Here is a 13,814-nt window from a genome sequence, read left to right as displayed (position 1 = left end):
AGGCAAGCAGTAAGTTATGAGTCTGACACATGAGGGAAATGTCTAGACTGGAGTTGAATTGAGACAACTTGTAGAGGGTGTTTAGAAATATGAGAATATGGCCAAGAATTGAGCCTTGGGAAATATGTACACAGACTTCAGATGTCAGAGGAGAAAGAAAGAGTACCCAGAGAATATGGTGGCAACTATTCCAAGACAGTAACTCAAGGGAAAGGAAGTGTTAACATCCATGTCAAATGCCACTAAGAAAACAGATCAAATGCCAATGGAGAAATTACTATTGGCTTTACAATAGTTGGCTTTTAAAATTCTGAGAACAGTTTCTAGAGAATAGACTGAGGGGAGAAAGTAGAAACAGGAATAAAATGAGTGTAATAAAGTTTCTTACATAGGAAGTCACTCAATCGCATGGAACTCAGAAGAATGAGCTCAAAGGAAACTGTTTGGCTTAGTTCAATAGATATTATTAAAAAATATGATAAAGATGGTATTTATAATTCAGTGGATCCCAACATCATCATAGGAGGGAAGAGGAGATACTTACAGGGGTCCTTAGATGTGTAAGTTGTGGGGCTGACTTGAGATTCCGAGGTGGGAGAATTAAACTATTACAATAAAAGGGATGACAGAAAAATCAAGAGAAATGAATGCAGTGATTTAACGGAATGCTGATGTAAAGCTAATGAGGAATTTATAGTCTAATTGCAATTCTTTATCTCTGGACTCTATCTACAATAAAGCTTCTGAAAAAGTGGAGGATATAGAACTTTGGTTATTTAATGAGAAAGAGATAGTAATAAACAGCTGTGTGAGTTCATGGAAATTTTGCCAAGGAGTTACTGTGGTACTTTCTGACTACTGTAAGCAATGTGGTAAAATTACAGCCCCTTATCTTCTCAGGTTAGCTGTGACATAATCTACCCTAGGAGGCATGTGATATCTCAAGCAGTTGGTTGAGTCGCTCCATGTGGGAGACCTGCACTGAGTTCCAGGAACCTATCTGACCTGGATCAGTCCTGACTGTACATGGGATTTGGAGAATAAACCAGCCAATGATCTCTCTCTCTCTCTCTCTCTCCACCCCCTGGCTCTCTCTTTTCTGGGGTTGCAATGCCTTACTATACTCATCCATTGGTCTACATTTGGATATAAGAATCAAAAACTTATGTTCATAATTTGTTCATAACATAATGGAGGTAAACTCATGAAAAATAATTCCCAGGGACATAGAAGCTGCTTTTAAAAAAAAATGCATGTGACCCAGGCACGAAAGCCTACTGGCTAAAGACCTCACTTTGCATGCACTGAGATCCTATATGGTCATGAGCTCATATCCCAGGTGCTCCACTTCCCTTCCAGCTTCATGCTTGGGACTAGAGAAATCACTGGAGGATGGAACAAAGCCTTGGCACCCTGCACCCACATGGGAGGCCTGGAAGAAGTTACTGGCAACTGACTTTGGATTAGTTCAGCTCCAGCCATTGCAACCACTGGGGAGGAAACCAGTGGATAGAAGATCTTTATGTCTTTCCTTTTCTCTATAAATGTGACTTTCCAATAAAAATAAATAAATCTTTAAAAATACATTTCTCTTTGATGGATTAAAAAAATTTCCTAGCATCAATCAGTGACTTGTCCCCTATTCAAAAGGGCAGTACAAAGCCATTCTTAAAACAGTTTCTAGCAAAGCAAATGGACCCAGCAAAACTAGCTTATGTTTAACAGAAACTTCCTCTTCTGGTGAAAGAGTAGTGTTTGGGAAAAAAAAAAAAAAAAAAACGGAGAGACAAGAGCTGGGCTGTTAGTTTATGCATAGCTTGGAATAAGCTGAGAGGATTAGCCCAACAACTGAGAAGAAAGCCGGCCCAGAAACTTATGAAGGGAGGCCCACATGCAGTATTACTTAGGGATTTTTAGATGACTTGGATCAATACATCCCTTTGATGCACAAGCTTTATACATTAAGTTCCACCATATTCCACCAAAGGTTCAGTGGCTAATACATGCATGAAAAACATTTCCTGAGTCTAACAAGTCTTTGTTTTGCCTACATGAACCACTGAAGTCCCTCAAATATTCCTACCTCTAAACCGTTAGCTGTCTTTCACAAGCCTTGTTCTTTCTCCATCTCTCTCCCTCTCTCACTCTTTGTGTTTTCATTTCTGCTTTTTGCCTTATGTTTTTCTGCTACTACTTTTCTGCTTTCATATCTGTCTTAAAATCTTGGTTTTATTTTCTGCAACTTAAAAATCATCTCTTTCTTTTTTGGCTCTTGTTTATTTTTACTAATTTTAGTTTTTCTGTATATACAGGGGCTTGTCAAACTTTATTCTAAATTTTTGTCAAGAAAAGTATTAAAAGGAGACACTACTATAATTTTTGGTTTCTTTTTTTCTGTTTCTGTTTTTGTTTCTATTAGAAGAAAGATATACAGAAAGAAAGAGATACATAGAGAAAGATCTTCCCTCCATTGGTTCACTTCGCAAGTGGCTGCATCAGCCAAAGTTACGAGACAATAACTTCTTCTAGGTTTCCCACACAGGTGTAGGGTTCCAAGGCCTTGAGCCATTCTTGACTGCTTTTCCAGGCCATAGGCAGGGAGTTGGATGGGAAGTGGAGCAGCTTGGATACAAATCGGCTCCATATGGGATCCCGGTGGATGCAAGGTAAGGATTTAGCCACTAGACCATTGCATCAGGCCAACACCGCTACAGTTTCAATGGTTTGTGACTATTTTAAGATGTACTGTCTATTAATCAAAGGTATCATTTCATTAATAGAAGAGAATCTTTTTCTACGGCATTTACCCTAATACTCACCTCTGCGTGTTTCTCTTCATTCAATTTCCAAAGAAAATCTCTGACTAAAATCAAAATACGCAAATGTAATTCAGTAATAGATAAATTAACTGCACCAGAGATCAGTCTTCTTATGATACAGAAATAAATGTCAAAGCGCAGGTTGAACTGATTTATACCTGGAGTATAAGACCAGTATCTACAGGCTCCTCTGATGCATCTGGGACACGTTCAATGTGAGGTGTCATTGAAGTGTCATCTCTTGACAAAAGAATTGTGTCTCACTCATCCAAGCTTCAGAGATAAAGCAAGTAGAGTTTATGCTTTTTGAACAATAAACACTCAACAAATACCTGATCAACTGAACTGTGCAGTTTTGCTAAACCAGCGATTATCACTGACCGATCAACAGCAGATAGTTCTTTACATAAAAACAGAATGCTCATCAGAATTCATCTTTCTGAAAGTACGTTCTGTGTATCAAAAGTAAATTCTCAAAGTTGCCATTACTAATTTTTTCCTGAGTAAGCCATTGTACTTTCTCCAGAAAGCAAGTAAACGTATTTCACAAGCAATGTTTCAATGTGTAATTTCAGTGGGATAAGTGCAGTACACAGGGAGAGAAGACTGCAGGAGATTAACATCACCTTCTCAAATCCAGATGTTGAACACTAGTTAAGGGAAGAATACCCTCATACTGGAAAATTAGACAGGGAGAAATCAGCATTAATAACCTGCTCATTGAGAGCACTGATCCGTTTTTATGTACCTTTGCTGCTTGAAATTGGAAAAGAGAAAAGATAGACTTGTCAATCCACCCTGAGAAAAACAGAAAAGGCTGTAACAAACTCCAGATTTTAAACCTTATCTGGACATTACCCAGTAATGTTTAGTAACATTATGTATGGAGGCTTTGCCTACCAAGGTAAAGGAGAGAAGAGATATTTCTCTCGTCAGAAAGTCTGTTTGAAAAAGTGTAGATAAAAGAAGGATGTTTTCACCAATTTTTTCTTCACCCAGCCCAACACAGGTTATAGGCACAATACCATGCATTGAGTAACAGTTCAATTACAATTCTTCAGACTATTTTTCTTGTCTTTTCTAGAAGACCCTGAACCATACACAAACCGATAGTCTTCAAAATGTACGGAAACTGCTTACACATCCTTAAGATAAGATTTTTGCATGATCAGTAAAAGAGCAGTGAGAAGGCAACAATAATCAAACACAAGATAAGCTACGCCCCTTCCTTGAATATCATTCCAGGAATTTGTACTGATTTCAACACAGTAGTCTCTCCGCAAGCTATAAAGCTGGCTGAGGCCCATTTTGCCTTGTCTTACTTCACTGTTATTAACTTAGAAATAAATTTGTACTTTTCATTATTGTTGCATGTTTCTTTTTCCAACAAAAAAATGTAGACTCAGAACCCTACAGCATTGTTATGACAAAATGATCAAAACTGTAGTTATGGTCTTATGAAAGTTCTTGATTACATGCTGTACCTCTGACAGGAAATCTCAAGAAAGAAGACCTCACAGAAAATTATATAGCAGATTAAGTATATATGTAAAACTATTTACTGTAATACATAGTCACATTATACATAATGCATATTATATTATATACAATATATAATATATTACATAATATGCATACATACATAAATACACACAAGCACCTTAGGTTTAGAAAGACGGATCATAGATACATAGCCAATCTGAAAGAGAAACTGTAGTAGTCTTTAAGTTTTTAAACAATATTGAGGTTATATGTATAGTGAACCCCAGAATATTTTAAAACTGAAAATGAATTGATTCTGACACACTTTGTTACTTTGCCTTGTGTTTGTTCCAAGGGCTGAACAGGGCCAGCTGAGTACGGTACCCTTGGCTTGGAAGTTAATATCTGCATCTGTGGGAGGACCACCATGAAGTACCTCAAACCAGAGCTGATGTCGTCCTACAACTGCATGCTTCTTTTGAAGCTTTAGATGGCGTCTGATAAGCAGGCAGATATCTAAACATCAATAGTAAAATTTCATGTGACTAGTCCACAAGAGTGTGCATCAAATGGAAAAGTATTGTTCCACATTATTGCACCTTCTCTCATGGCTGGCAACAAAAACCACACCAGTAGTCACAGACACCTTAAGCAGTAACAATAACAAGCATATTCCTAGTGCACAGATGTGAAGGGCACTGCTCTAAAAGTCAAAACAACCCTGTGATGCAGGTGTCTTGTTAGTTTCCACTTTACAGATGAGGAACTGGAAAAAAAGGAAATGCAACAGTTTGTCCAAGATCATAGTTTTAGTGACCACCAGGGGTAAAATTGAAATCCTGGAAAAGTTTGGCCATGTGATCCTAACCTCAATCAGCACTCCAGTTTCTCTCTCAAGTCCTTTCTAAAACAGCCTTCTTTCTATTCTGTATGCTTTTTGGGTAATATTAAAAAAAAATCAGGGTTCTCTCTATGTGTGTTGCTCTCTCTCCCTCTCTGTTTTTCTCTATTTCTTTCTCTTCACTCTAGATCATGCTCTAGTTTTCTTATATATATAAAAGAGATTATTTTTATAGTATTATATAAAATATGATTTTATATATGTAAGTATTATATTAAAACATGTTTTGTACAATACTGTAATTACTAAATTTCCCTTACATTTGCAGAAATAATTAGTGAACTGGCAGATGTGAAAAAGAGTCTATTACTTTAAAACAAAAAAGTCTATTACTTTGTAAGGAAGACATCTGGAAATGAGTTAACCAACCATGCAGATGCTATTACTAAAATAGTCCCACAGTAACATACTTTGAGACCAGAACATTATTCATATACTAACACAACATATATTTACTACACAATATTTACTGTGAGACCTTGCACCTAACTGAAGAATCCAGAGCCAATAGCATTAAAGGCCTGCCTTTACAGGTTCAAATTCTTGATTTAGAAGAAAGAATAGCAGAGGAATTGAGAAATTAAAGCAGGTCATAGCTAAGGCTCTATGAGAATGCCTGCTATCCAGAGTGGTTAGGGAAAGATTTCCTGATATATAATACTCCAGGAGAACATAGAGCAGGATAGTTCCAAGACAAGGAGCAAGAAATGGAAGCCCTGTAGTAAGACCACGCTGACCATTGGAGAAGACAGAGAACGGGGCTGAAGGGAACTGAGCGGAGTGAGCAAGACTAAGGAAATCGTGAGAACTGACTTTTTGTTAACCCCTCTGAGAAAAATCTCAATTGCAATAGGCTTATCTGTTTCCTTCACCACATATATGCAGTATAACCCATCAATACTACCACTTGGTTGGTTTTGTTTTCTAAACATTATTTACTTGAAAGGGATGGAGGGATGGAGGAAGGGGAGGAGAAAGGGAGGGAAGGAGAGAGAGAGAGAGAGAGAGAGAGAGAGAGAGAGAGAGAGAGAGAAATACTAATTTTTGACTTGTTATTTCCCTAATTCCCACAATGACAGAATTGGACTTGGTGAAACTTGGTAGCTGGGAACTCAAACCAGGTCTCCCACAGGGGTAGGCAGAAATCCAATCACTTGAGCCACCACTTGCTGCCTCCCACATTAACAGGAAGCTGGATTTAGAGCTGAAAACCAGGTATTCTAAATTTGGGCACAGATGTCTTAACCTGAGTTTTAACCACTAGGGTAAACACTCACCTCTGTTTATTCTCCTTACCACCAGGTCTCCTGATTCTGGTTATCATCAAGTTCTGTGTAATATATACTCACTTGTTCACGTGGTACTAGTCTTCACATAAAATCTTTTTAACTCAACTGGCCATGAAGTGACATAGCTTTGATGGTGACACTTTTATATGCATAAACATACTGAGAGTCACCTGCCAAATGTCACCCTTTCCCTTCTTCACTAAAGAGCATTGCTTCTGTTTGGTGCAGCAATGTGCCCAGAGAAAGACAAACTTTCTCATAACTCCCAATCATCATGGCTATTGGGCAGTGTTTACTAATAAACCATAAACCTTAGTTGTAGATTTCTATGAACCCAGTGGCAGGAGACTGGGACCAGTATCAGGGCCAGTACTGCACCCTAAGCACTCCAAAGTGTTCCATGTGAGTCGTAACCCCAAATGCTTGCCATTGCCAGGTTCTCCCGAATTCCAAAGAACAAATACTGAACCCAAAGGTACCCCCACACACACACACAAAAAAAACCTGTGTTAACTATGATTTCTGTGGTTTTCTTTAAATTGATCAAATGTTCCCTGATGTCACAGGAAAACGTTTCAAAGAGAAAGAAACAACAAAGATAGCAACATCCATCATTTCTAAAGTTCCCACTCTACCCTCCTGTTTGGGAATGTTAAAATGCAAGCGCTCAAAGTTTCAAGATGTAAAAGTGTAAATGAGAGATACTTTCTCAGCCTTTTTGGCTAAGTTCAAATACAGAAATGTAGATGAAACTGGTCAAAGGCTCATATCACACAGAAATACACTATTCTTTGTCACTATGGCACACTCTGGCTTCATACATGAACTGCTATTGCTGATCAAAGAATGCTAGGAAATTGAAGCAGCACAGGTTGTATCTTGCGTAGGTAGACTGACCTCGGTGAATGATGTGGCATGTGGAAATGTGTACTTAAGTCAAATTCCAAGAAAACACATACTAATACAAGTTATCACCGATTGAATAAACTACGACTGAATGGGTATTAATGGCTGAAAGAGAATTTTGTATACATACATTAAAGTATAATAGTTAAACTAGAAACATTTTGTCTTCATTCTGGTTCACATTGTCTCAGAAGATCACATTGCATCTCAAGCTCTTCAACTGCTCCTGGCCTTGTGACCGTCTCATGAGACCTCCTGAAGAAACACCAAAATCCAAACATTTCCTTCACTGTACAAACCTACTGTGAAATCAAGGTAAGGTGTGCTTCTAAGGAACCAAAGAGTGTATTAAGGAAAACCCAGAAGACGGGTAAGCATTGGCTGCTTACCCATTCAATTTTCAGAAAGCAAATTTTATAAGATAGATAATAAGATCATTTTCTAGGTTTTGCTGAGGATGTACTGAAATATTTATATCCCCAGGGATGCATTTTTTCCCTTAAAAATCAATCTCCCAGAAAGGGAAATGAACTTTGAAAGAGGTGATAGTAAGATAAATTGTATTGGGCATGCTTCTAATATTTACTGTTCAAATGATTTTCATTCTATATATATTTTTGTGATTTTGTAGAGTGAATAGAGAATTTGGTTCTATATTCCTTATTTTTTAAAGTTCTTTATATATCCACTACTGAAAATATTAAGTAAACATATGTAGACACTTATATTTACCTTTAGATTTCAACAAGTCCTTTTTGTCAGTCGTTTTATATTTTATTAAACAATCTAGCATATCCTTATTCTTCTCTCTTATCCAGGTTAACATAAAACTCGTAAAAATGAAGTTTTCCTCCATACTTTGGAATTCAAGTGATGGGAATTTGAATATTAATCCCTAGAAGAGGCTATTGATTTCATGGCTAAAAAGTACAGACCTGAGGCCCAGCACAATGACTCAGTTGCTAAATCCTCCCATTGTAAGTACCTGGATCCCACATGGGAAACAGCTAATGACCTGGCTGCTCTACTTCCCTTCCAGTTCCCTGCTTGTAGCCTGGGAAAGTGGTTGAGGATGGCCCAAAGCCTTTAGACTCTGCACCCATGTGGGAGACCTGGAAGAAGCTCTCAGCTCCTGTCTGGATTGGCTCAGCTCTGGCTATTGCCACCACCTGAGGCATGAACCAGAAGATGAAAGCTCTTTCTCTCCATCTCTCCTTTTCTTTGTAAATCTGTCTTTCCAATAAAAATAAATGTATCTTTAAGAAAAATAATACAGAACTTCAGTACTAATGCTCCAGAATTTACTTTGAGAGATTAAGCCTGAGAGGTAATAGAACCGTTACGTAACCTAACAAATCAACTGGAAAGAAAAAAGAGAGAAAAAAAAAATAAAACAGAAGAAAGGGAAAGAAAGCTCAACTACAACTTAGTTTTCCCGCATTGAGATAGTGTAAGAAGTTTTATTCCCAGCTATATTTATTCTTTGGTATTGGTTGAAGGTTCATTTAGAGCAAGACACAATAAATGCAAAACTCCATGAAAGTGAACACTCTACTTTTGCACTCTCAACTCCTCATCACATTTTCAAAACCTGAAGCTATGCCTTCCTAAGCAGCCATGAGACATACATGCCATTCTGCATAGCTGTCTTCTTTCCCAAGAGTCAGCAGCCTGGCAAGGGGGTTTCCCGGGAGTCCCGCATCACAGTCTGGAATAGAGCATCCGTGCTGCCCCAGCAGAGCACTGCTTGATGCTGCCGGGTGGGGCCGTTTCACAATCTGGTGATGATCAAAGGGTGTGAAAGGTTTGACTGGCTGTCTCTGGGCTTTGGGTGACTGAGGCCTTGTTGGACTTTCCAGGTGTGCTGAGGCCTAAAAATGGAAGCAAACACAACACGGAACATCAATCAAATAAATGAGTGATCTCCTCCACACAGGAATTACGACAGCAAACATTGAAACATTGATTTTATTCCAGATCCATGGCTTATTCTTCAGTTGTAAGTAACAAGCCATTTTAATGAACTTTGACTTTCAAAACATAATTTAAGTTTTTCCAAAATAATTTAAATGCTAACCAAATTTTTAGGTAAATAGCCCTAAATAATATGAATCATATGTAGTACATCATAATATATATTATATCTTCTCTTTAAGATGATACAAAAGAAGCGTAAACAAATCAGAGAAAAACACTGGTGATTCATAAGATTGTTATTGAATCCAATTCCTTGGATTTCTTTATATTATACATAAATAGTCTGTGGAATACAAATATAATCAAACTTATATTAAGAAAACATTTTAGTTACCCATGAAAAAAGAAACTAGAATTTATGAACTAAATATGGACCACGGGTGGTAAAAATCTATATTTTACGCAGGGTCTAGATATATTTTATGCAAATCTTATTTTTAAAAACGTTTCCCTATTTCTACTTTATGATAGCAATAAATTAGTAAATTTATCTTTACAAATCAGCAAAGAAATGCTCAAGAAAAATCTAATGATTGCCAAGCAACAACTAATTAATAATGATCTAGTCTTTTGAAGCCCTTTTTCAAAAGAGACTTAACTTTGCAGTATCTTCATTCTGGCTGCCATGGTCAATCCTACATCATCTTTCATGAAAGGACAATTTTCGGCATCTCAAGCTTTCCTTTAAAAGTCTAGGATGTAGGATTGCCTGCCAGTTGCCTGCATATTTACTATGCTTTGCTATGGCTTCTAATATATTTTCCTCAAGTGGCCTATCTACCTTTTTAATATTTCCCTCATGTTAAACAATAGTAGAGATTGCTGTACAGTGCTTATTTTTCCTTTTATTTCAGTTACACAAACTACTCTTTAAATCCCTTAGCATGCATTAGCCCAGATAAATAGCCTTCGCAAAGTATTTTGCATTTAAATTAGCTGGTTTGGGATACAATATTGTAGTAGTTACTTTAGTTTAATTCTGTTATGCTGACATTTTTAGCATTATTTTAATTGTACTACCATAAAATAATTTTTCGGTCATATAAAAAAGATTAAGATTGGCAATAAAGGTTATACATATTACTAATTATATTGCTATGAGCTTTAAAACTGTAAAATAACATTTTATTAAAATGCCAGCAGTGAAATTTCTGGGGTAGCTACTTAGAGTATCCTACAGTTTTAAGTTAATCCTTCTTAATCTGCATACATTTACAAGGTATTCATTAGAGAACACACTTTCAGTTTCACACATCTGAAGAACATTGTACACCTACAAATGAAAAAAAAATCTCTTGCTCCAGCAGAACAATGTTGAGTCATTTATAATATTCATTGACTAGTTTTTCAGTATTCATCGACTGGCTCTAAAATCTTTTATTGGAGTTCTTCCTGTTGTTTCAGTATAACCAGAGTACAAAAGAAATTCTAGAATTTACAAGCTATTGGGCAGTATTAGTATCAATGACAACAATAACAATAATGGTAATAATAAATACAACCAACAGATACCAAACACTGAGCTAAGATTCCGCAAACATGATTTCATTTGTTCCTTTTTAAAACCCTAGGAGACAGGTATCACTAGTGTTGGTTACAAGAATAAACCCTGCAATAAACTATAGACGTTGAGTACTGTGAGCAGCGATGTGAGCCTGTCAATTGTAACAAATGCGCCACGTTGGAGGGAATATTAACAATAGGGCAGGTTATTCAGGTGTAGGCATAGGGAAATTGCTGTACTTTCTGCTCAATTTTATTGTGAAATATAAACTGCTCTATAAACAAAGCCTATATATTACATTACATATATGTAAAAGTAGTGCTTGGATCCATCTGTAAGTGAATCTGGGGCCAGATGCCCAATGATCAGACAAAATAACAGAAAATTCAGCGTCCCCAAAACTCCTGCACATGAAATGAACTGAAGAAAAGAGTTGTTCTGGAAAGAAAATCATCATTTCTAAGTTGCAGAAAACAAAACTGCTGAGGAATTTCAATGACAAACACAAAATACATGTATTCAAAGGTGTTTGCTTTTTTGTCTGTGTGTTTGGGGTCGGGGGACTCTTCTTTCTGCCTCTGTTTTTAGATTAAAACTGATACAGAAATTCTGACTACTGAGAGAACTGACGGGGATCCATGAGAAAACAGCTTAAGGCCATAGAAAGAAGTAAGATGGTGTTGCTGGATAATAACAGTTGATAAAGTGCTACAAGTTGACTTTAGGGTGTATGATATCTAATCTAAAATTCCAGAGAGCACAATCAATCTTGGAAGGATTCAGCTCTGCAAATTGCTGAGGATTTGGTTAGAAATTAATTAAGAGTAACCAGATGTTATTGAGTTAAGGGCCATATTTGCATCTGGATTTAAACTTCCTGGTAGGTAGAATGCTGGAATAACAAGAACCAGCCAAACAGCATTGGCTGCCAGGGCCATGACCCCACCTGGAGACATACTGATGGTGCTTTCCAAATGACTCTCCAAAAAACTTGATTACATTCCCCCAATTTATGTTACAGTTCTTACATTGATTTCAGTCCCTACATACTGGATAACTGAAGAGAAATAAACAGAATATACTGTTCAAGGAAGGAAGGAAGGAAGGAAGGAAGGAAGGAAGGAAGGAAGGAAGGAAGGAAGAAAGAAAGAAAGAAAGAAAGAAAGAAAGAAAGAAAGAAAGAAAGAAAGAAAGAAGGAAAGAAAGAAAAGAAGAGGAAAGACAAGAAAGAGCAGTCAAACCAAGATCCTCCCAGGGACTCCACCAGTCCCAGGATTACCTATTCTGACTGTGTCACATCCCCTTAAATATCACTTACATCAGGTAATGCATTTAAATGTCACTCATTTACTCAGGCTTATATTTATGTTAATCTCTTATAAAAAAAGTTGTTTTTTTAAACAAAGCATAAGGCAATGGTTAAAACACTTAGCTAATTCTTTTACCATTCACTCAGCAAACATTTAAACGAGAGTTTGCTCTTTGTTAAAGCCACTCTCCATGGAACACTGACCTTCCTGCCACCGCACATTTGGAGACCATTTATCTATACTGAGGGCAAAAAGCTTGGGAGTTGATGATTCAACCTCTGGTGCTCATCTTTCAAAATCCAAAACTAAGAACCAATGGCAAATGCCACACAGCAATTATGTCAATAACAAAATATTTCATCACCTTTCAAGTCACCAATGACATGAATCAAGCAAACATGGGATTCTGCCCAGCAAGCCTGTTGAACCATTAACAAGAATGGAAGCAGTAATATCTTTGTTTGGAAAGATATTTATTCTAATTACATTGCTTGATGATAGTAAATAAAAACATACACAGCATCACCAAACACACACACACACACACACACACACACACTCTCAGCAAAAAGCAGGGAAATCCCATTCCATGTACTGTGACAGACAGTATTTAAGTTTGTTAATTTTATACTTAGACTGAATTTAATAAATGAAGTGAAAAAGTTTGGACTTCACAAGTGAATAATCGGTAACTATTCATTATGTTCCCTGTATCAGAGGTATATAAGAGGAAATCTATTTTGGGGGCCTTATGAATCTACTATCTCCTAGGTACCAACTCATAAAAGCCACATGACATTTGTTAATGTTCTGCAGTAAAGATTAATAACTCATTTCTTCAAATCTTACTTTCCTCACAGCAGTCTGTGGATAGGATATATCCATAAATCTCATCTTGACTAAACCTAAAATTATACCATCGTACTTGTCTGATTGAGATGTAACTACTGAGCTAAAGTAGTGCCCAGTTCATCAAAAGTTTTACTTAGGCTACTGAATAACTGTCAGCATATTTCAGCCGAGTGTTATATAATCCAAAGCAATTTGATGGATAATAATATAAAATGTGATTGTAACATAATCCTTCAGTCCCAATCATTTTCATTTGGATAATACAGTGGTGTGTCTCTGAAAAGAGAATCATACTTAAAAGATTTTCAAAAGATGTGAATATTACTAAGAAGAATTTTTTAAATTCAATAGTGTTCCCGCAGAAAAACTCTGGCACTTGATGAAGCCTTGTATTTGGACTAAGAAATCTAGGCATCCCATAAAATTGTATCTAGCTCCCCTCACAATCTGCTGATTTATTTTATTTCATTAGTTTCTCAGTAAAGTAATCATTTTGCATACTTAAAGAGAATACATAGCAGCACTATCTCTGATCTGCAAAGTCTGATTTAAAAAATAAATAAATAAAAGATTTATTTCTTTTACTTGCAAAGTGAGAGATACAGGCAGAGAAGAAGAGCCGATGAAGCTTTCCAACCACTGATCAACTCTCCTGGTGCCCACAATGGCCAGGGCTGAGCTGATCAACGCTGGGATCCAGGAACATCTTCCAGGTCTCCTACATGGGTGCAGGGACCCATGGACTTGGGCCATCCTCTGCTGCTTTCTTATGTC

The 13,814-nt window shown here is 36.9% G+C and overlaps 1 protein-coding gene across 1 annotated transcript in view; it reads right to left on the bottom strand.

Annotated features, from left to right (window-relative positions):
• TFEC (transcription factor EC) overlaps positions 1-13,814 on the bottom strand; it is a 93,873-nt gene that overhangs the window by 24,576 nt on the left and 55,483 nt on the right. Inside the window, exon 2 of the mRNA XM_058681467.1 lies at positions 9,026-9,268. Within this exon, the coding sequence (XP_058537450.1) occupies positions 9,026-9,268 (243 nt within the window). The remainder of the gene's footprint in view (positions 1-9,025; positions 9,269-13,814) is intronic.

This window comes from Ochotona princeps, chromosome 25 (genome assembly GCF_030435755.1).
Source record: "Ochotona princeps isolate mOchPri1 chromosome 25, mOchPri1.hap1, whole genome shotgun sequence".
Classification (NCBI taxonomy): domain Eukaryota; kingdom Metazoa; phylum Chordata; class Mammalia; order Lagomorpha; family Ochotonidae; genus Ochotona; species Ochotona princeps.
This window is presented reverse-complemented; position numbering and strand designations above follow the sequence as displayed.